General features: G+C 43.9%; 1 protein-coding gene across 1 annotated transcript in view; it reads right to left on the bottom strand.

Moving 5' to 3' along the window:
- Positions 1–1063: 1063 nt before the first annotated feature.
- The window catches only part of LOC139397812 (angiopoietin-2-like), a 34242-nt gene continuing 10305 nt past the window's right edge, over positions 1064–25000 (bottom strand). The window contains exons 5-9 of the mRNA XM_071144243.1: positions 14496–14620; positions 10628–10729; positions 6739–6905; positions 2560–2690; positions 1064–1904 (exon numbers count right to left, since the gene is read on the bottom strand). Of these exons, the coding sequence (XP_071000344.1) occupies positions 1744–1904; positions 2560–2690; positions 6739–6905; positions 10628–10729; positions 14496–14620 (686 nt within the window). The 3' untranslated portion in view covers positions 1064–1743. The remainder of the gene's footprint in view (positions 1905–2559; positions 2691–6738; positions 6906–10627; positions 10730–14495; positions 14621–25000) is intronic.

Genomic DNA, 25000 nt, shown 5'->3' on the forward strand with positions numbered 1-25000 from the left:
TTAACCTGTTGGATCTCTGGGGGCGCTATTTCATTTTTGGATAAAAAACGTTCCCGTTTTAAGCGCGATATTTTGTCACGAAAAGATGCTCGACTATGCATATTCTTGACCGTTTTGGAAAGAAAACACTCTGAAGTTTCAGAATCTGCAAAGATTTTGTCTGTAAGTGCCCCAGAACTCATTCTACAGGCGAAACCAAGATGATGCATCACCCAGGAATTAGCAGAATTTCTGAAGCTCTGTTTTCCATTGTCTCCTTATATGGCTGTGATTGCGCAAGGAATGAGCCTACACTTTCTGTCGTTCGCCCAAGGTCTTAGCAGCATTGTGACGTATTTGTAGGCATATCATTGGAAGATTGACCATAAGAGACTACATTTTCCAAGTGTCCGCCTGGTGTCCTGCGTCGAATTCGGTGCGCAATTGCCAGCTGCTTCCACTTTACCATTTGATTCAGGGGAGAAAGCATGTGTCCAAGAACGATGTATCAATGAAGAGATATGTGAAAAACACCTTGATGATTGATTCTAAACAGCGTTTGCCATGTTTTCAGTCGATATTATGGAGTTAATTTGGAAAAAAGTTCGCGTTTTGAGGACTGAATTTTCGTTTTTTTTTTGGTAGCCAAATGTGATGTATAAAACGGAGCTATTTCTAATACACAAAGAATCTTTTTGGAAAAACTGAGCATCTGCTATCCAACTGAGAGTATCCTCATTGAAAACATCAGAAGTTCTTCAAAGGTAAATGATTTTATTTGAAGGCTTTTATGTTTTTGTTGAAATGTTGCGTGCTGGATGCTAACGCTATGCTAACGCTAAATCCTTTGTTTGCTAGCTACTGTTACACAAATTATTGTTTTCCTATGGTTGAGAAGCATATTTTGAAAATCTGAGATGACAGTTTTGTTTACAAAAGGCTAAGCTTGCGAGATGGCATATTTATTTCATTTCATTTGCGATTTTCATGAATAGTTAACGTTGCGTTATGGTAATGAGCTTGAGTCTGTATTCCTGATACCGGATCCGGTATGGGGAGTTCCAAGAGGTTAAGTTGTTGCCTATGTGCCATTTTAGTGGGAAAAATCTCTAAAACAGAAACATGTTTTTTTAAATGTTAATACCCCTTTTTCTCCCCAATTTCGTTTCCAATTGGTAGTTACAGTCTTGTCTCATCGCTGCAACTCCTGTACGGACTCAGGAGAGGTGAAGGTCGGGAGCCGTGCTTCCTCTGATACACAACCCGAACAAGCCGCAATGCTTCTTGACCCGGAAGCCAGCCGCACCGATGTGTCGTAGGAAACACCGTACAACTGGCGACCGTGTCAGCGTGCACTGCGCCCGGCCCGCCACAGGAGTCGCTAGAGCGCGATGGGACAAGGACCTCCCAAACCCTCCCCTAACCCGAACGACGCTAGGCCAATTGCACGCCGCCCCATGGGTCTCCCGGTCGCGGGCCGGCTGCGACAGAGACTGGACTCGACCCCAGAATCTCTAGTGGCACGGCTAGCACTGCGATGCAGTGTCTTAGACCACTGCACCACTTGGGAGGCCAACAGAATACATTTTTGGAGAAAAAAAAAAACCTTTGAACATATCCATCAATCAAACATTTCTAAAATCGCCACTCAAATATCGTATTCCAAACTTCATTATTCGCTCATCAGTCAGTAATTTAGTCAGTCAGGGTGATGTCATCAGTCGCTTCCCCTTTGAAATCATCAGCTATCGCAGCTGTTATCCCTCAGAAGCCTGCGGGTCGAACCATCATGGTCGTCATGGTCGCCATGAGGCTGGCGCCCTTCCAGTAGTACCACTTGATGCCGTTGTAACGGACCACGTTGGAGACGCCAGCGTAGTAGATACCGTTCAGGTTGGAGGGACCACACGCCTCAAACCACCAACCTAGTGGAGAGGGGAGAGGTCACGGGTTAGAGGTTAAGTGTCAGGAAGAGAGAGGGCAGAGGGACCACACGCCTCAAACCACTGACCTAGTGGATTGGGCAGAGGTCAGGACCTAGTGGAGAGGGCAGAGGTCAGGACCTAGTGGAGAGGGGAGAGGTCAGGACCTAGTGGAGAGGGCAGAGGTCAGGACCTAGACCTAGTGGAGAGGGGAGAGGTCAGGACCTAGTGGAGAGGGCAGAGGTCAGGGATTAGAGGTTAGGACCTAGTGGAGAGAGAATGGAACAAAGAGGGAAAAGCAGGTTGTGTGGTCAAATGGGTCAAAGGTCATAAAAAGTGATTTCATGAAGGTTCATGTACTACTTTACATGAGGATGAAACAGGAAGTGATGAAAATAAAGTGAGAGGAAAGATAGATAGAACGTAGGGAAATAGAGAAAGATGAAACAGGAAGTGAGAAGAAAGATAGAAAGTAGGGAAATAGAGAAAGATGAAACAGGAAGTGAGAAGAAAGATAGAAAGTAGGGAAATAGAGAAAGATGAAACAGGAAGTGAGAAGAAAGATAGAAAGTAGGGAAATAGAGAAAGATGAAACAGGAAGTGAGAAGAAAGATAGAAAGTAGGGAAAGAGAGAAAGATGAAGCAGGGATCTGAATACCTCCAGAAGACATCTGGGCACACTTGCAAGAGCAGCGGTCGTTGTCTCGGTCCTTGGTGCTGAACTGGGTCCCAGGCTGGGTCAGACTACTGGTGCGACCAGCAGTACCACTGAACCCCTGGGCATGGAGACTGGGAGAGGGAACGGACCAGAACTGTCAACACATAGGGCCCGTTTTCCAGGCCCAGATTAAGTCGGATCAAATCAAATCAAAGCGTACACATATTTGCAGATGTTATCGGAGGTGCAGCTAAATGCTTGTGTTTCTAGCTCCAACAGTAGGGCAGCAGTCTCTTAGGTGCAGGGTAGAGTACCGGGTGGAAGCCGGCTAGAAAAGTGGTTAAGGTTCAGGTCAGAGTACTTGGCGGAGGCCGGCTAGTGGAGACTGTTTAACAGTCTGATGGGCTGGAGATGGGAAAAGGAAGAGGCCGGCTACTGGAGACTCGAGATGGGAAAAGGAAGAGGCCGGCTAGTGGAGGCTGGAGATGGGAAAAGGAAGAGGCCGGCTAGTGGAGACTGGAGATGGGAAAAGGAAGAGGCCGGCTAGTGGAGAATGTTTAACAGTCTGATGGGCTGGAGATCGAAGCTGATTCTAGACCACCTTTACTCCACACACAGACTCATACAAAGCTCTCCCTCATCCTCCATTTGGCAAATCTGACCATAACTTTATCCTCCTGATTCCTGCGTTACAAGCAAAAATCTCAAACAGGAAGTACCAGTGATGTGCTCAATACAGAAGTGGTCCGATGAAACGGTTGCTAAGCTACAGACTGGAATATGTTCCGGGATTCATCCGCACTGATCTAAAGGCTAGAGCTGCTGCTTTCAAGGAACAGGAGACTAATCTGAACAATCATAATAAATAATGCTACACCTTTTGACGAACCATCAAACATTCAATACTGGACTAAAATCAATACAGGACTAAAATCAAATTTGAATCCTACTACACTTGCTCTGACGCTCGACGGATGTGTCAGGGCTTGCAAACTATCAGGTTTTACAAAGGGAAACCCAGCCGTGAGCTGCCCAGTGACGCGAGCCGACCAGATGAGCTAAATGCCTTCTACGCTCGCTTTGAGGCAAGCAACACTGAACCATGCATGACAGCACCAGCCATTCCGAACGACTGTGTGATCACTGATGTGAGTAAGCCCTTTAAACAGGTTAACATTCACAAGGCCACAGGGCAACCAGCACATGTACTCAGAACATGCGCTGACCAGCTGGTCTTCACAGACATTTTCATCCTCTCCCTGACCCAGTATGTAATACCTACATGTTTCAAGCAAACCACCATAATCCCTGTGTCCAAGAATGCAAAAGTAACCTGCCTAAATGGCTATTGCCCTGTAGCACTCACATATGTAGCATGAAATGTATCCACTTCAATTTACATACCGCCCCAACAAAACCACAGATGACGCAATCTCTATTGCACTCCACACTGCCCTTTCCCACCTGGACAAAAGGAACACCTACATGAGAATGCTGTTCATTGACTACAGCTCAGCGTTCAACACCATAGTGCCCTCCAAGCTCATCACTAAGCTAAGGAACCTGGGACTGAACAACTCCCTCTAAGGACTCCTCATTCTCCTCCTCTTCTCCTCCTCCCTCTCCTCTTCCTCCTCCTCTCCTCCTCAATCCTCCCTCTCCTCCTCCTCTCTATCCTCTTCCTCCTCCTCTTCCTCTCCTTCTCCTTCTCCTCCTCCTCTCTCTCCTCTTCCTTCCCTCCTCCGCTCTCTCCTCTTCCTCCCCTCCTCCGCTCTCTCCTCTTCCTCCTCCTCCCTCTCCCTCTCCTCCTCCTCCCTCCTCCCTCCTCCCTCCTCCTTAGTTACAGGGACAGATGGGAGAGGGTGCTGGCTATGGGTCTGACTGCCTTAGCTACCGATGGTAGAGGGGGCTGGCTATGGGTCTGACTGCCTTAGTTACGGGGCCAGGTGGGAGAGGGGGCTGGCTATGGATATGAGACTGCCTTAGTTACCGATGATAGAGGGGGCTGGCTATGGGTCTGATTGCCTTAGCTACCGATGGTAGAGGGGGCTGGCTATGGGTCTGATTGCCTTAGCTACCGATGGTAGAGGGGGCTGGCTATGGGTCTTACTGCCTTAGTTACAGGGAACATTTGGGAGAGGGGGCTGGAGAAGATGCTGCTTTGGCTTGGAAACACTGGGCGAAGGGTTGGGTGCCTTCCTTGGTTGGATGGTTGGAAGAGGTTGGAGTAATTGGGTGACCGGACTGATCCAGAACAGGGGTTACATATGGATAAGGGGTTGCCTTGTATGGAGAAGGCTAGAGAATAGGTTTTACTGGCCAGAGAAAGCTTGAGAAGAGGTTGAATTAGCCAGAGAAAGCTTGAGAAGAGATTGAATTAGCCAGAGAAAGCTTGAGAAGAGGTTGAATTAGCCAGAGAAAGCTTGAGAAGAGGTTTAATTAGCCAGAGAAAGCTTGTGAAAAGATTGAATTAGCCAGAGAAAGCTTGAGAAGAGGTTGAATTAGCCAGAGAAAGCTTGAGAAGAAGATGAATTAGCCAGAGAAAGCTTGAGAAGAAGATGAATTAGCCAGAGAAAGCTTGTGAAGAGATTGAATTAGCCAGAGAAAGCTTGAGAAGAGGTTGAATTAGCCAGAGAAAGCTTGAGAAGAGGTTTAATTAGCCAGAGAAAGCTTGAGAAGAGGTTGAATTAGCCGAGTAGGGGCTGCATTGGCTGGCTAGCACCACAGGCCTCTGGCTGGGGAGGTCCCTAAATGAACCCAACCCTGGAGAGGAAAACCAGCGGAGAGCCAGTGTTCTCAGCATGATAATGTACCTAGCACATACACAACGAGGTGAGATGGAGTGCTGCTCAGCAGAAGTTGGCAACAGATCTGACAGCTCACCAACATCAACACCATTCAGGGGGCTTGTCACACACAGAGGAGGACGAATACAGCGCCAACACACTTAGGATTTTAGGTCATTTAATAAGGATGGTCCTGGATCTAAATGTCTAGGTAACTTTGTAGGATTTTAGGTAATTTAAGGATAATCCTGGATCTAAATGTCTAGGTAACGTTGTTACTCATCACAAAGAATATCACTGTGTCAAATACCTCCAGCCTTTTTCAAACACACATTTTTCTAGACAGATCACATGATCTACTCTTTTGTCCTTTTACTTTCAACCCGGCGATACGGAAGGGAAGGACTCAGTTAAAGTGTGGATCATGCTGGATGACTTGCCAGGGTTACAGGTTCATTCAATTACCTCCGGTCATAAAAGCCTTTCAGAAACACAACTATTTACCAAACTCTCCCGAGAATCAGGGTTACTTCCACTTAGTTTCCTGATTCGGATCTGATTGAGACATAGCTCTAAGAGCTTAACATGTCAGAAGAGTTTTAACACAATAGTAAGACTGATTGAGGATAAAATCTCACTTAGTGTAAGTGTGAGAAATATGGACTTCGTTCCCTATGAACCCGCAATCCGACCTCAAGTTATAGACTGTTCTCTCTGCTACCGCACGGAAAGCGGTACCGATGCACCAAGTCTGGAACCAACAGGACCCTGAACAGCTTCTACCCCCAAAACCATAGACTGTTCTCTCTGCTACCACACAGCAAGCAGTACCGATGCACCAAGTCTGGAACCAACAGGACCCTGAACAGCTTCTACCCCCAAAACCATAGACTGTTCTCTCTGCTACCACACAGCAAGCAGTACCGATGCACCAAGTCTGGAACCAACAGGACCCTGAACAGCTTCTACCCCCAAGCCATAAGACTGGTAAACAAGACTGATAAATAGTTAGTTAACCAACAGCTACCTAGTCTACCTGCATTGACTCTTTTGACTCATCACATATGCTGCTGTTACTGTCTATTATCTATCGTTTACCCCTACCTACAGTACAAGTAGTGCCCCTTGTAAATAGCCAAGTTATCATTACTCTAAAATGTATTTATTCCTTGAGTCATTATTTTCCTTTTGTTTCTCTCTGCATTGTTGGGAGGTCAGCATTTCACTGTTCGTCCACACAGGTGGTTTTGAAGCATGTGACAAATAATATTTGATTTGATTTGACTCTCGGCCTTCCCTGCTGTGGGATGGTGCATTGCATGCTGGTATCTGTAGTTTTTGTCCACTGCGTCCATATAGAAGTGATCGTAATGGGAGCATTGCATGCTGGTACCTGTAGTTTTTGTCCTCTGCGTCTATATAGAAGTGATCGTAGTGGGAGTAGGCCTCGTTCCCCTCGTCATCCTTCAGCTGCACCTGGAGACTGTACTCTTGGGAGCTGGTCAGCAGATGGATGAGATCATTTCCTGCCCAGTACTCTCCCGAGGGATCCCCGAAACCCTGCAAACGGTACGGTTAGTGGAAGAGGACAAACTGAACGAAGGGTCATATGACTCACATCGCTTCCGAGGGTACAGATGACATCAACAGAGATGTGTTAAAATGTAATGTCATTCTACCGTTGAGAGGGATGAAGAGACATGAGGAATATTATGAGTAAAGAGTTACATTATTTTGACTGAGGAAAGTGAATGAGCAAATGTTAATAACTTGATAACTTCTGACAATCCCTCTCTGACCTCCTACAGACCGTTAGTCCCTGTATATCTGGTATATCTCTGACCTCCTACAGACAGTTAGTCCCTGTATATCTCTGACCTCCTACAGACAGTTAGTCCCTGTATATATCTGACCTCCTACAGACAGCGTAGCCTAGTGGTTAGAGTGTTGGACTAGTAACCGGAAGGTTGCAACCCCCGAGCTGACAAGGTACAAATCTGTCATTCTGCCCCTGAACAGGCAGTTAACCCACTGTTCCTAGACCGTCATTGAAAATAAGAAGTTGTTCTTAACTGACTTGCCGAGTTAAATAAAGGTAAAAAATAAAATAAAATAAATAAACAGTTAGTCCCTGCATTTCTCTGTCTCTCTCTCTCTCTCCTTGGTCTGTCTGTCTGTCAGTTCTTGTTGGTTACGTGAATGTGAGAATGAGGTCTGGGAGCATTTACTATCTGTCCAGAAGGCCTGATTTTACTCTGACGTTAAAACTCCACACTCCCACGCTCTGACTGGGGCCCAAATATTTATCATCCACTTGTAAAAATAAATATTGTTCTTGAGAAAAATATATTGAAAAATCATGTTTGTGGCGCGATCCATTTTTGACTTTTCCATTTCCAAACCAAACAATTATACCTGCAGCAGAAGGAAGTGAAACTGGTTGACATCTTGTGTTAAGGTCTAGTGAACATACCATCTTGGGTTAAGGTCTAGTGAACATACCATCTTGTGTTAAGGTCTAGTGAACATACCATCTTGGGTTAAGGTCTAGTGAACATACCATCTTGGGTTAAGGTCTAGTGAACATACCATCTTGGGTTAAGGTCTAGTGAACATACCATCTTGGGTTAAGGTCTAGTGAACATACCATCTTGGGTTAAGGTCTAGTGAACATACCATCTTGGGTTAAGGTCTAGTGAACATACCATCTTGGGTTAAGGTCTAGTGAACATACCATCTTGTGTTAAGGTCTAGTGAACATACCATCTTGTGTTAAGGTCTAGTGAACATACCATCTTGTGTTAAGGTCTAGTGAACATACCATCTTGTGTTAAGGTCTAGTGAACATACCATCTTGGGTTAAGGTCTAGTGAACATACCATCTTGGGTTAAGGTCTAGTGAACATACCATCTTGGGTTAAGGTCTAGTGAACATACCATCTTGGGTTAAGGTCTAGTGAACATACCATCTTGGGTTAAGGTCTAGTGAACATACCATCTTGGGTTAAGGTCTAGTGAACATACCATCTTGGGTTAAGGTCTAGTGAACATACCATCTTGTGTTAAGGTCTAGTGAACATACCATCTTGTGTTAAGGTCTAGTGAACATACCATCTTGTGTTAAGGTCTAGTGAACATACCATCTTGGGTTTAAGTTCTAGTGAACATACCATCTTGGGTTAAGGTCTAGTGAACATACCATCTTGGGTTTAAGTTCTAGTGAACATACCATCTTGTGTTAAGGTCTAGTGAACATACCATCTTGTGTTAAGGTCTAGTGAACATACCATCTTGTGTTAAGGTCTAGTGAACATACCATCTTGGGTTTAAGTTCTAGTGAACATACCATCTTGTGTTAAGGTCTAGTGAACATACCATCTTGTGTTAAGGTCTAGTGAACATACCATCTTGGGTTAAGGTCTAGTGAACATACCATCTTGTGTTAAGGTCTAGTGAACATACCATCTTGGGTTAAGGTCTAGTGAACATACCATCTTGGGTTAAGGTCTAGTGAACATACCATCTTGTGTTAAGGTCTAGTGAACATACCATCTTGTGTTAAGGTCTAGTGAACATACCATCTTGTGTTAAGTTCTAGTGAACATACCATCTTGGGTTAAGGTCTAGTGAACATACCATCTTGTGTTAAGGTCTAGTGAACATACCATCTTGGGTTAAGGTCTAGTGAACATACCATCTTGTGTTAAGGTCTAGTGAACATACCATCTTGGGTTTAAGTTCTAGTGAACAGCCAAAAGCAGAGTCTCTCGTATATCCTCAAACTGTGATTTAAGGATCTCAAAGAGAATCATGCATTTCCCCTTCCGTGTGGGCGTTTCTGTGTATCGTGACTATTGACGGCAGTGAGAACATCAAAGATCAGTTTGTGCCGAGTATTGGACAACATTGCGATTGAGTCCCTATTACCTATATAGTGCCCTACTTTTGACCTGAGTCCTATGGGCCACCTATGAACCCTGGTTAAAAGTAGTGCACTATATAGGGAGAAGGGTGGCATTTGGGAAACACTTGGGATTTCCCTACTACAGCAGGATCTAAAGCTGGGACAAACAGTTAACATCCTGTTAACTAGTCTCTCAGGACCCCCAGTACTCTACATGGGATCTCTACTGGTCCTGTTAACTAGTCCCTGTGACCCCCAGTACTCTACATGGGATCTCTACTGGTCCTGTTAACTAGTCCCTATGACCCCCAGTACTCTACATGGGATCTCTACTGGTCCTGTTAACTAGTCCCTATGACCCCCAGTACTCTACATGGGATCTCTACTTGTCCTGTTAACTAGTCCCTATGACCCCCAGTACTCTACATGGGATCTCTACTGGTCCTGTTAACTAGTCCCTATGACCCCCAGTACTCTACATGGGATCTCTACTGGTCCTGTTAACTAGTCCCTATGACCCCCAGTACTCTACATGGGATCTCTACTGGTCCTGTTAACTAGTCCCTATGACCCCCAGTACTCTACATGGGATCTCTACTGGTCCTGTTAACTAGTCCCTATGACCCCCAGTACTCTACATGGGATCTCTTGACCACCTCAGAAAGCCTCCTGAGTCTGAAGTGACAGATTCAAGTGTGTGAGGGGGGTATGTGTCTGTCTGTCTGTCTGTCTGTCTGTCTGTCTGTGTGAGCCTCTGATATGGTGTGGTGAGTGTGTGTAGGGATCGGACACCGTCAGGGAGGGACAGAGAGAGTGCAGGTGCAACAACAGGGAGTGTCGTAGAGGAACAAGAAGGTTGGCCTACCAAAACAACCAGGGTCATCCCAGATCACAGATCTGAAACTGTTATAACAACCCACCTGTGATTCAGAGACTTTGCTATCTTGATTTTGGATGAAGTCTTGTGACAAAAACAGGTTCCCAAACTAAATAAATGACGTTCTCTCATACACTCTGAGAATTGTCCACGATAACACACTGAAATAAAAGTCTGACTTTATTTAAAACAAATGATATTAGATATCTGAATGACACACAGAAAAAGACTTGTGTTGAGATGAACGTAATGTGAAAGAGTCTGCCTTAGACAACCCAGCCTCTGACTACTATTTCAGTGAAATACTACAGAAAAGGACTCTTACAATGACCTACCAAAGAAGACCTGGTTGACATATTGTGTTAAGGTCTAGTGAACATACCATCTTGTGTTTAAATTCTAGTGAACATACCATCTTGTGTTAAGGTCTAGTGAACATACCATCTTGTGTTTAAGTTCTAGTGAACATACCATCTTGGGTTTAAGTTCTAGTGAACATACCATCTTGTAATCCCTCCATCCACGGTGGAAATCCACGGCTCCGTCTCTACGATGCTGCAGCACTGTCCAGCCTCCACCTCTCGTCTTCATATCACAGAACACCTGTAGAGGTAAACCCACTTCTGGTTACAGAACAGCTGTAGAGGTAAACCCACTTCTGGTTACAGAACAGATGAACAGGTAAACCTACTTCTGGTTACAGAACACCTGTAGAGGTAAACCCACTTCTGGTCACAGAACACCTGAACAGGTAAACCCACTTCTGGTTACAGAACAGCTGTAGAGGTAAACCCACTTCTGGTTACAGAACACCTGTAGAGGTAAACCCACTTCTGGTTACAGAACACCTGAACAGGTAAACCCACTTCTGGTTACAGAACACCTGTAGAGGTAAACCCACTTCTGGTTACAGAACACCTGAACAGGTAAACCCACTTCTGGTCACAGAACACCTGAACAGGTAAACCCACTTCTGGTTACAGAACACCTGTAGAGGTAAACCCACTTCTGGTTACAGAACAGCTGAACAGGTAAACCCACTTCTGGTCACAGAACACCTGAACAGGTAAACCCACTTCTGGTTACAGAACAGCTGAACAGGTAAACCGACTTCTCGTTACAGAACACCTGAACAGTGAAAACCCACTTCTGGTTACAGAACAGCTGAACAGGTAAACCTACTTCTGGTCACAGAACACCTGTAGAGGTAAACCCACTTCTGGTTACAGAACAGCTGAACAGGTAAACCCACTTCTGGTCACAGAACAGCTGAACAGGTAAACCCACTTCTGGTTACAGAACAGCTGTAGAGGTAAACCCACTTCTGGTTACAGAACAGCTGTAGAGGTAAACCCACTTCTGGTTACAGAACACCTGAACAGGTAAACCCACTTCTGGTTACAGAACACCTGAACAGGTAAACCCACTTCTGGTTACAGAACACCTGTAGAGGTACACCCACTTCTGGTTACAGAACACCTGTAGAGGTAAACCCACTTCTGGTTACAGAACAGCTGAACAGGTAAACCCACTTCTGGTTACAGAACACCTGAACAGGTAAACCCACTTCTGGTTACAGAACACCTGAACAGGTAAACCCACTTCTGGTTACAGAACAGCTGAACAGGTAAACCCACTTCTGGTTAAAGAACACCTGAACAGGTAAACCCACTTCTGGTTACAGAACAGCTGAACAGGGCCTGTGACATCTATATGAGTATCTGCTATATGTAAAGGCACAGCAATACAATAGTTAATGAATTGAGATGGTAATCCCAGTAACAGGTTTTTGAGATTCTTGCACTCCAAGAATGCATGTTTAAATTTTAAAAATACAGTACCTTAATCAATGTCAGTATTCCCTGAGTCAAATCTAACCATTTCCTACCAGCTATATCAATGTCAATGTCAGGCTTTCTTAAAAATAGATTTATGTTTCAATAATCAGTATAGGTCTACAGTCTGAAAGGCTGATTGATGTTTCAATGGCCTCTCTCTCTTTCTCTCTCTCTCTCTGTGTTTTCACTAGGAAGACTCTCTCTCTCTCTCTCCACTAGAATACCTCTGGTCTCTCTCTCTTTCTCTCTCTCTCTGTGTTTTCACTAGGAAAACTCTCTCTCTCTCTCTCCACTAGAATACCTCTGGTCTCTCTCTCTTTCTCTCTCTCTCTGTGTTTTCACTAGGAAGACTCTCTCTCTCTCTCTCTCCACTAGAATACCTCTGGTCTCTCTCTCTTTCTCTCTCTGTGTTTTCACTAGGAATACTCTCTCTCTCTCTCTCCACTAGAATACCTCTGGTCTCTCTCTCTTTCTCTCTCTCTCTGTGTTTTCACTAGGAAGACTCTCTCTCTCTCTCTCTCCACTAGAATACCTCTGGTCTCTCTCTCTTTCTCTCTCTGTGTTTTCGCTAGGAAGACTCTCTCTCTCTCTCTCCACTAGAATACCTCTGGTCTCTCTCTCTTTCTCTCTCTGTGTTTTCGCTAGGAAGACTTTCTCTCTCTCTCTGTGTTTTCACTAGTAATACTCTCTCTCTCTCTTTCTCTCTCTCTCTCCGTTTTCACTAGGAAGACTCTCTCTCTCTCTCTCTCTCTCCACTAGAAGACCTCTGGACAGACTCACAGCCTCAGGTGTCAGGCTGCCTGTTGGACTGCTGGCCTCTGTCTCTCATTTTATCTTCATCCAAAAGGAATGATACACTTAATATTGTCAGTGTCCAAGGAGAACAAAGGGAGGGAGCGAGAGAGATCACCACCTCCTCCATCACCACCACCTCCTCCATCACCACCTCCTCCTCCTCCTCCACCATCACCACCTCATCCACATCCACATCCACCTCCTCCTCCACCACCTCCTCCTACTCCACCACCTCCACCTCCTCCTACTCCACCACCTCCACCTCCTCCTCAACCACCTGCTCCTACTCCACCAAATGCTCCTACTCCCCCACCTCCTCCTCCACATCCACATCCACCACCTCCTCCTCCTCCACCCCCTCCTCCTCCACCACCTCCACCTCCTCCTCCATATCCCCATCCACCATCTCCGCCTCCTCCTCCACCATCACCACCTCCACTTCCTCCACCACCACCACCCCCTCCTCCACATCCACCTCTTCCTCCACCTCAAAGTCTGACATTCAGCCAAGGATCTGGTCCCTGGGTTTTCCAAACAACATTCTGAATTCAGACCATGGGACCTGACATAGATTTTTAAATAGATTTTTTGTAAGGAAATCCAATTCCCGAGAGAGGGCAATGTATTGTGTTGTTTCTGAACAGTTCCATACTGAATTCTCCATACTCATATGCTTTGGATAGGGCTGAGCTATTCAAGGCCAAATCTCTTGTGTTATAATGCTGCAGGGACCGCACCGTAGAAATAGCCTTTTCTGTATCCTTTTATAATCGGTAAGAATATGCCATGTTTTGTGCATTTTCATGAGTAGAATGAGTAGAGTGAGTGAGTGAGTGAGTGAGTGAGTGAGTGAGTGAGTGAGTGAGTGAGAGAGTGAGTGAGTGAGAGTAGATGGTTTTTGATGGCAGAGATTGAAAGCACTGGGGTGACACTGCTGGAGTCTATCATGTGTCCCAAATAGAACCCTACGGGCCACCTCCACCACCACCACCACCACCTCCTCCTCCACCTTCACCACCACCACCACCTCCACCTCCTCCTCCACCACCACCACCACCTCCACCACCACCTCCTCCTCCACCTCCACCACCACCACCACCTCCTCCTCCACCATCACCACCACCTCCTCCTCCTCCACCACCACCTCCTCCTCCTCCACCACCACCACCACCACCACCACCACCACCTCCTCCTCCACCTTCACCACCACCACCACCTCCACCTCCTCCTCCACCTCCACCACCACCTCCTTAATGTGTCTCCAATACATGAAAACATCCACACAGTCCCCCTCTCTGTGTCTCCAATACACTAAAACATCCACACAGTCCCCCTCTCTGTCCCTCCAGGCCTCAATGTGTCTCCAATACAATAAAACATCCACACAGTCCCCCTCTCTGTCCCTCCAGGCCTTAATGTGTTTTAAATACATGGAGTGAAGGTAACCCCTTACCTTCACTGTGTGGGTAGAGTTGGGGGTCGTAACCCCTTACCTTCACTGTGTGGGTAGAGTTAGGGGGTCGTAACCCCTTACCTTAACTGTGTGGGTAGAGTTAGGGGTCGTAACCCCTTACCTTAACTGTGTGGGTAGAGTTAGGGGTCGTAACCCCTTACCTTAACTGTGTGGGTAGAGTTAGGGGGTCGTAACCCCTTACCTTAACTGTGTGGGTAGAGTTAGGGGGTCATAACCCCTTACCTTAACTGTGTGGGTAGAGTTGGGGGTCGTAACCCCTTACCTTCACTGTGCGGGTAGAGTTCAGGGGTCGTATGCTGTGGACACCATTCTCTGTGAGCCCAGATCGGAAGATTTCAGCACAGTTTCTGTAGATCACTGGCTCCTCTTTGGGTGTAGTGGGTATTTCTGGATAGAGAGGGATAGCATTCAGGATAATGACTATGTACTGTGTATATCTAGGTAGAGAGTGATAGCATTCAGGATGATGACTATGTACTTGGTATTTCTGGGTAGAGAGGGATAGCACTTACCTGATGTGGAATAGAGTTCCATGTAGTCATGGCTCTATGTAGTAATGTGCACCTCCCATAGTGTGTTCTGGAAATGGGGACTGTGAAGCGAGACCTCTGGTGGCATGTTTTGTGGGGTGTGCATGTGTGTCTGAGCTCTGTGCTAGTCATTTAAACATACAGCTCAATGCTTTCACCATGTCAATACCTCTCACAAATACAAGTAGTGATGAAATCTGGCGTAAAAGCAACACAGCTGAACACACCATCCCCACTGTCAAACATGGTGGTGGCAGCATCATGGTTTGGGCCTGCTTTTCTTCAGCAGGGACAGGGAAGATGGTTAAAATGGATGGGAAGATGGATGGAGCCAAATACAGGACCATTCTGGAAGAAAACCTGATGGAGTCTGCAAAAGACCTGAGACTGGGACGGAGATTTGTCTTCCAACAAGACAATGATCCAAAACATAAAGCAAAATCTACAATGGAATGGTTCAAAAATAAACATATCCAGGTGTTAGAATGGCCAAGTCAAAGTCCAGACCTGAATCCAATCGAGAATCTGTGGAAAGAACTGAAAACTGCTGTTCACAAATGCTCTCCATCCAACCTCACTGAGCTCGAGCTGTTTTGCAAGGAGAAATGGGAAAAAATGTCAGTCTCTCGATGTGCAAAACTGATAGAGACATACCCCAAGCGACTTACAGCTGTAATCGCAGCAAAAGGTGACGCTACAAAGTATTAACTTAAGGGGGCTGAATAATTTTGCACGCCCAATTTTTCAGTTTTTGATTTGTTAAAAAAGTTTGAAATATCCAATAAATGTCGTTCCACTTCATGATTGTGTCCCACTTGTTGTTGATTCTTCACAAAAAAATACAGTTTTATATCTTTATGTTTGAAGCCTGAAATGTGGCAAAAGGTCGCAAAGTTCAAGGGGGCCGAATACTTTCGCAAGGCACTGTACATAGACACTCTGGCTTTACTCAAAGCCAGTAGCGTGTCGTTAGTAAAGATTGAAAAAGGTAAGGGGCCTAGACAGCTGCCCTGGGGAATTCCTGATTCTGCCTGGATTATGTTGGAGAGGCTTCCATTAAAGAACACCCTCTGTGTTCGGTTAGACAGGTAACTCTTTATCCACAATATAGCAGGGGGTGTTAAGCCAAGACACATATGTTTTTCCAGCAGCAGACTATGATCGATAATGTCAAAAGCCGCACTGAAGACTAACAAAACAGCTCCCACAATCTTTTTATAATACATTTCTCTCAGCCAATCATCAGTCATTTGTGTAAGTGCCGTCCTTCCCTATAAGGGTGCTGCTGCAAGTTTGCTGTCAATTTGGTTACTGTAAAATAGCCTTGTATCTGCTCAAACACAATTTTTTCAAAAAGTTTACTAAGGGCTGGTAACAGGCTGAGTGGTCGGCTATTTGAGCCAGTAAAGGGGGCTTTACTATTCTTGGGTAGTGGAATGACTTTTGCGTCCCTCCAGGCCTGAGGGCACACACTTTCTAGTAGGATGAAATTGAAGATGTGGCAAATAGGAGATGCAATATCGTCCGCTATTACCCTCAGTAATTTTCCATCCAAGTTGTCAGACAACGGTTGCTTGTCATTGTTGATAGACAACAATAATTACTTAATTAATCATTTTCACCTCTTCCACACTCACTTTACAAAATTCTAAATTACAATTATTGTCTTTCATAATTTGGTCAGATTTACTTGGATGTGTAGTGTCAGCATTTGTTGCTGGCATGTCATGCCTAAATTTGTTAATCTTGCCAATAAAAAAATCATTCAAGTAGTTGGCAATATCAGTCGGTAGATGTGATCAATACATGTTGATGATTTAATTCCTGTGCTGTTTGTAAATACCCTGGTAGGTTGACTGACAACCTGAACCAGGTTGCAGGCACTGGTTACAGTTAGAAGGTTTTTCTTGAGTTTGGCAGCTTGATGAAAGCCAGCCAATATTTACATCACCCAGAAAATACACCTCTCTGTTGATATCACATACATTATCAAGCATTTCACACATATTATCCAGATGCTGACTGTTAGCACTTGGTGGTCTATAGCAGCTTCCCACCAGAATGGGCTTTAGGAGAGGCAGATGAACCTATAGCCATATCACTTCAACAGTATTTAACATTATCCAGATACTGACTGTTAGCACTTGGTGGTCTATAGCAGCTTCCCACCAGAATGGGCTTTAGGAGAGGCAGATGAACCTGTAGCCATATCACGTCAACACTATTTAACATGAGATCCTCTCTAATCTTTACAGGAATGTGGTTCTGAATATTGACAGCCACACCTCCACCTTTGGTAAATGTTACAACCATGTATTGCTACCACTGTATCATCAAAGGTATTATCTAAGTGAGTTTCAGAGATAGTCAGTATATGAATGTCATCTGTTTCTAGCAAATTATTAATTTCATGAACCTTGTTTCTTATGTTAATGTGGGCTATTTTGAGCACTTTTATGGGATGCTTGCTTGTTTTCATTGCTTTACTGGAAAGCTTAGCAGAAGTAGATATGCTTATGTTATTTATGTTAGTGCAGAGTGAGCTGCTCACAGTGGACTTCCTACTAGGGCACACCGCCTCAGTGCTAACAGTATAAATCTGGTTCATATGCACATGATTACTGCATACAAGATCTTTAGGATCAGCAGAGTCATTCGGGTTAGTTAGAGGGACACTGCAAAGTATTCACCCCCATTGGCGTTTTAACCATTTTGTTGCATTACAACCTGTCATTTAAATTTATTTTTATTTGGATTTCATGTAATGGACACAAAATAGTCCAAATTGGTGAAGTGAAATGGAAAAAAGGAACGTTTAAAATTTAAAAAAATAAATAAAATAAAATGAAAAGTGGCCTATGTATTCACCCCCTCTGCTATGAAGCCCCTCCCCTCTGCTATGAAGCCCCTCCCCTCTGCTGTGAAGCCCCTCCCCTCTGCTATGAAGCCCCTAAATACGATCTGGTGCAACCAATTACCTTCTGAAGTCACATAATTAGTCAAATAAAGTCCACCTGTGTGCAATCTAAGTGTCACATGATCTCAGTATGTATACACCTGTTCTGAAAGGCCCCAGAGTCTGCAACACCACCAAGAAAGCAGCACCATGAAGACCAAGGAGCTCTCCAAACAGGGCATTAATCAGAGAGGCAACAAAGAGACCAAAGATAACCCTGAAGGAGCTGCAAACTTCACAGTGGAGATTGGAGTATCTGTCCGTAGGACCACTTTAAGCCGTACACTCCACAGAGCTGGGCTTTATGGAAGATTGCCAGAAACAAATAAGCAAACATGTTTGGTGTTTGCCAAAAGGCATGTGGGATACTCCCCAAACATATGAAAGAAGGTACTCTGGTCAGATGAGACTAAAATTGAGCTTTTTGGCCATCAAGGAAAACGCTATGTCTGGCACAAACCCAACACCTCTCATCACCCCAAGAACACTATCCCTACAGTGAAGCATGGGGGTGGCAGCATCATGCTGTGGGGATGTTTTTCATCGGCAGGGACTGGGAAACTGGTCAGAATTGAAGGAATGATGGATGGCGCTTAATACAGGGACATTTTTGAGGAAAACCTGTTTCAGTCTTCAGGAGATTTGAGACAGAGGTTCACCTTCCAGCAGGACAATGACCTTAAGCATACTGCTAAAGCAACACTTCAGTGGTTTAAGGGGAAACATTTAAATGTCTTGGAATGGCCTAGTCAAACCCAGATCTCAATCAATCAAATTTATTTATATAGCCCTTCGTACATCAGCTGATATCTCAAAGTGCTGTACAGAAACCCAGCCTAAAACCCCAAACAGCAAGCAATGCAGGTGTAGAAGCACGTGGCTAGGAAAAACTCCCTAGAAAGGGCACAACCTAGGAAGAAACCTAGAGAGGAACCAGGCTATGTGGGGTGGCCAGTCTTCTTCTGGCTGTGCCGGGTGGAGATTATAACAAAACATGGTCAAGATGTTCAAATGTTCATAAATGACCAGCATGGTTGAATAATAATAAGGCAGAATAGTTGAAACTGGAGCAGCAGCACAGTCAGGTGGACTGGGGACAGCAAGGAGTCATCATGTCAGGTATTCCTGGGGCATGGTCCTAGGGCTCAGGTCCTCCGAGAGAGAGAAAGAGAGAAGGAGAGAATTAGAGAACGCACACTTAGATTCACACAGGACACCGAATAGGACAGGAGAAGTACTCCAGATATAACAAACTGACCCTAGCCCCCCGACACATAAACTACTGCAGCATAAATACTGGAGGCTGAGACAGGAGGGGTCAGGAGACACTGTGGCCCACTCCGAGGACACCCCCGGACAGGGCCAAACAGGAAGGATATAACCCCACCCACTTTGCCAAAGCACAGCCCCCACACCACTAGAGGGATATCTTCAACCACCAACTTACCATCCTGAGACAAGGCTGAGTATAGCCCACAAAGACCTCCGCCACGGCACAACCCAATTGAGAATATGTGGTATGACTTAAAGATTTCTGTACACAAGCGGAACCCATCCACTTGAAGGAGGTGGAGCAGTTTTGCCTTGAAGAAAGGACAAAAATCTCAGTGGCTAGATGTGCCAAGCTTATAGAGACATACCCCAAGAGACTTGCAGCTGTAATTACTGCAAAAGGTGACTCTACAAAGACTTTGGGGGGAGATTAATAGTTATGCACGCTCAAGTTCTCCGTTTTTTTTTCTTATTTCTTGTTTCAAAAAAAGAAATTGTATCTTCAAAGTGGTAGGCATGTTGTGTAAATCAAATGATACAAACCCCTTAAAAATCCATTTTAATTCCAGGTTGTAAGGCAACAAAATAGGAAAAATGCTAAGGGGGGGGGGGGGGGGTGAATACTTTCGCCACTGTTCATTAGGCTACATACATTGTGTCTACCAACGCCCCTGGGATAATGTACATTTTGCTGAAGCATTATGATGACTCAGCGACACAATGGTAGGGATTAACTGAGCTGGGCTTGGGTCATTGATAAGTCATTGTCTCAATGCAGCCTTATAATGCTGTGAAAGGATCCAGGAAACCAAATGATTCATATAAAAACGTGTTTTGTTTTTCTTCTTTGTTATTCTTTGACTCCTCTATCAGATGGGGGAGAAGAGAGATGGCTCCCCTGGCAACGAACTCCGGGCAACACCGGCCAGTCGTATAACGACAAACGACAAGACGGAGATATATCCAACACGCGCCAACGCTGTCCAGACACCGGTGTAGAAAAGGTTAAACATTCCACTCTGCAGTTTTCTCCAGTTTCTTACGTAGGCTGGCTACCCGTGTGATGAAGGAAGTCACCTCAAGCCAATAATCCTTGGCAAGCAAATTGCTGCATTGGATCTCTTAATGATCCAGTTTGTTCTAAAACAGTACTGCAGTAGATACTTCTACAGCACTGGAACCATTCATTTACTTCTCCCGAACAAAGAGGGCTCCATTGGAAAACTCATCTGGGACAAACATTGTCAGCTTGACGTTAGCAACTTAGCTAGGTTAGCGGCTCTTGGAAGCGGACTCTAACCTGTCAGCTTGACGTTATCAACTTAGCTAGGTTAGCGGCTCTTGGAAGCAGACTCTAACCTTCAGCTTGACGTTAGCAACTTAGCTAGGTTAGCGGCTCTTGGAAGCAGACTCTAACCTGTCAGCTTGACGTTAGCAACTTAGCTAGGTTAGCGGCTCTTGGAGGCAGACTCTAACCTGTCAGCTTGACGTTAGCAACTTAGCTAGGTTAGCGGCTCTTGGATGCAGACTCTAACCTGTCAGCTTGACGTTAGCAACTTAGCTAGGTTAGCGGCCCTTTGAAGCAGACTCTAACCTGTCAGCTTGGCGTTAGCAACTTAGCTAGGTTAGCGGCTCTTGGAAGCAGACTCTAACCTGTCAGCTTGACGTTAGCAACTTAGCTAGGTTAGCGGCTCTTTGAAGCAGACTCTAACCTGTCAGTTAAGCGGGATTCCGGTGACAAGAAATAGCGGTCTTAGCTGTCAAAAGCTGACAGCGTCGCGGAATCTATGCAAAAACAAGATTGGTATTTATGTTTAACAAAGATTAGTTATGTTCAAGGGCCAAACATTCAAGGGCCACTTTCTCAAAAGTGAGGTTACAAGTTGATCAACTTTCAAATCAGAATTACTTACACATTGTTCCTAACATATTCTAGCCTCTACTTTATCCTAATGTAAAAAAAAATTAAAAAGAAAAAGCTGAACATTTCAAGTTACGCCACATAAGATCGAGCCAGTCAGCAATTTTTGATTCCCAGTTACATTGTACATTTTGCGCCAAATATAAATAGTGTGAGCAATAATAAACAAGCTAGTTTACATTGTTTAAGGGATATATCAGTGGAGACCACCTCTTCCAGGACAATAGGAGACACTATATTTCTCTCTAAAGCCAGCCAGGGGATGGGATGAAATGTTAATACCTGGAAATACAATTTAAGGTTTGGTACGGATAGTCCTCCTACGTCTTTTCCTCTTGTTAGTTATTAATTTCATACGAGCTTTTACCTTGCGATATACGGTGCCTTCGGAAAATGTCTGGACCCCTTGACTTATTCCATGTTTTGTTATGTTACAGCCTTATTCTAAAGCTGATTAAATATATATGTTTTCTCATCAATCTACCCCATAATGACACAGCAAAAACAGGTTTGAAGAAATGTTTGGTAATTTATTAAAGCTGTAAAAAGACTATTTAAAAAATATCACGTTTAAATAAGTTTTCAGACCCTTTACTCAGTAAATTGTTGAAGCACCTTTGGCAGCGATTACAGCCTTGAGTCTTCTTGGGTATGATGCTACAAGCTTGGCACACCTGTATTTGGGGAGTTTCTCTGCAGATCCTCTCAAGCTCTGTCAGGTAGGATGGGGAGAATCGCTGCACAGCTATTTTCAGGTCTCTCTAGAGATGTTTGATCGGGTTCAAGTCCAGGCTCTGGCGCAGCCACTCAAGGACATTCAGTGACTTGTCCCGAAGCCACTCCTATGTTGTCTTGGCTGTGTGCTTAGGGTCGTTGTCCTGTTGGATGGTGAACCTATGTCCCAGTCTGAGATCCTGATCGCATTGGAGCAGGTTTTCTTCAATAATCTCTCTGTACTTTGCTCTGTTCATCTTTCCTCTCGATCCTGACAGTCTATCAATCCCTGCTGCTGAAAAACATCACCACAGCATGATGCTGCCACCACCATGCTTCACCGTAGGGATGGTGCAAGGTTTTTTCCAAACATGATGCTTGGTATTCAGGCCACATAGTTCAATCTTGGTTTCCTCCTCACAGAGAACCTTATTTCTCATGGTCTATGAGTCTTTAGATGCTTTTCGGCAAACTCCAAGCAGGCTGTCTTGTGCCTTTTACTGATGAGTGGCTTACTACTCTATCAGAAAGGCCTGATTGGTGGAGTGCTGCAGAGGTTATCCTTTTGGAAGGATCTCCCATCCCCACAGAGAAACTGTCAGAATGACCATCGGGTTCTTGGTCACCTCCTTGACCAAGACCCTTCTCCCCCGATTGCTCAGATTGGCCGGTGGCCAGCTCTAGGAAGAGTCTTGGTGGTTCCAAACTTCTTCCATTTAAGAATGATGGAGGCAACTGTGTTCTTGGGGACCTTCAATGCTGCAGATATTTTTTGGTACCTTTTCCCAGATCTGTGCCTTCGACACAATCTTGTCTCGGAATTCTACGATCAACTCTTTCCACCTCATGGTTTTTGCTCTGACATGTACTGTCAACTGTGGGACCATATATAGACAGGCGTGTGCAATTAATGTCCAATCAATTGAATGTACCACAGGTGGACTCCAATCAAGTTGTAGAAACATCTTAAGGATGATCAATGGATACAGGATGCATACTTATGTACTTATGTAAATAAGGTATTTCTGTTGAATATTTTTCATTTTTTTACATTTGCTAACCATTTGCTAACCATTTGCTAACCATTTGCTAACCATTTGCTAACCATTTGCTAAACATTCTAGTCTAACAAAAGACAGGGGTAGAACTGCTTTGGTTTATGATGTCAGATATGTGGAGGATAAGGGTTTAACACACCCAAAAGTACATTTCGAGAGGGGACAACATAATTTCTGAAAATGGCTTAATGTCTGTTTATCAAAGAAAGGGGGGGGCGATAATGATACTGGGAGGCCTCCTTATCTTGTTGAAATAAAAGCTACATTAGTGCTGCATTCACATCTCTTCTAAATGAACCTTTGGCTGTGTTCATCATTTACACTGGACCTAATTGGTTCCAAAATAAAACAAGTAACCCATTTCATACCTTTATGGTTACATTAGCAGACTTGACCTTTAGAGTTACGTTATAGCAGACTTGACCTTTATAGTTACGTTATAGCAGACTTGACCTTTAGAGTTACGTTAGCAGACTTGACCTTTAGAGTTACGTTAGCAGACTTGACCTTTATAGTTACGTTATAGCAGACTTGACCTTTATAGTTACGTTAGCAGATTTGACCTTTATAGTTACGTTATAGCAGACTTGACCTTTATAGTTACGTTATAGCAGACTTGACCTTTATAGTTACGTTAGCAGACTTGACCTTTATAGTTACGTTATAGCAGACTTGACCTTTATAGTTACGTTATAGCAGACTTGACCTTTATAGTTACGTTAGCAGACTTGACCTTTATAGTTACGTTAGCAGACTTGACCTTTAGAGTTATGTTAGCAGACTTGACCTTTATAGTTACGTTATAGCAGACTTGACCTTTATAGTTACGTTAGCAGACTTGACCTTTATAGTTACGTTAGCAGACTTGACCTTTATAGTTACGTTAGCAGACTTGACCTTTATAGTTACGTTATAGCAGACTTGACCTTTATAATTACGTTAGCAGACTTGACCTTTATAGTTACGTTATAGCAGATTTGACCTTTATAGTTACGTTATAGCAGACTTGACCTTTATAGTTACGTTATAGCAGACTTGACCTTTATAGTTACGTTATAGCAGACTTGACCTTTATAGTTACGTTATAGCAGACTTGACCTTTATAGTTACGTTATAGCAGACTTGACCTTTATAGTTACGTTATAGCAGACTTGACCTTTATAGTTACGTTAGCAGACTTGACCTTTATAGTTACGTTATAGCAGACTTGACCTTTATAATTACGTTATAGCAGACTTGACCTTTATAGTTACGTTATAGCAGACTTGACCTTTAGAGTTACGTTAGCAGACTTGACCTTTATAGTTACGTTATAGCAGACTTGACCTTTATAATTACGTTAGCAGACTTGACCTTTAGAGTTACGTTAGCAGACTTGACCTTTATAGTTACGTTATAGCAGACTTGACCTTTATAATTACATTAGCAGACTTGACCTTTATAGTTACGTTATAGCAGACTTGACCTTTATAGTTACGTTAGCAGACTTGACCTTTAGAGTTACGTTAGCAGACTTGACCTTTATAGTTACGTTATAGCAGACTTGACCTTTATAATTACATTAGCAGACTTGACCTTTATAGTTACGTTAGCAGACTTGACCTTTATAATTACGTTAGCAGACTTGACCTTTAGAGTTACGTTAGCAGACTTGACCTTTATAGTTACGTTATAGCAGACTTGACCTTTATAATTACATTAGCAGACTTGACCTTTATAGTTACGTTATAGCAGACTTGACCTTTATAGTTACGTTATAGCAGACTTGACCTTTATAATTACATTAGCAGACTTGACCTTTAGAGTTACGTTAGCAGACTTGACCTTTATAGTTACGTTATAGCAGACTTGACCTTTATAATTACATTAGCAGACTTGACCTTTATAGTTACGTTATAGCAGACTTGACCTTTATAGTTACGTTAGCAGACTTGACCTTTATAGTTACGTTATAGCAGACTTGACCTTTATAATTACGTTAGCAGACTTGACCTTTATAGTTACGTTATAGCAGACTTGACCTTTATAATTACATTAGCAGACTTGACCTTTATAGTTACGTTATAGCAGACTTGACCTTTATAGTTACGTTAGCAGACTTGACCTTTATAGTTACGTTAGCAGATTTGACCTTTATAGTTACGTTATAGCAGACTTGACCTTTATAGTTACGTTATAGCAGACTTGACCTTTATAGTTACGTTATAGCAGACTTGACCTTTATAGTTACGTTATAGCAGACTTGACCTTTAGAGTTACGTTAGCAGACTTGACCTTTATAGTTACGTCATAGCAGACTTGACCTTTATAGTTACG

This window comes from Oncorhynchus clarkii, unplaced genomic scaffold, assembly GCF_045791955.1.
Source record: "Oncorhynchus clarkii lewisi isolate Uvic-CL-2024 unplaced genomic scaffold, UVic_Ocla_1.0 unplaced_contig_12667_pilon_pilon, whole genome shotgun sequence".
Taxonomy (NCBI): domain Eukaryota; kingdom Metazoa; phylum Chordata; class Actinopteri; order Salmoniformes; family Salmonidae; genus Oncorhynchus; species Oncorhynchus clarkii.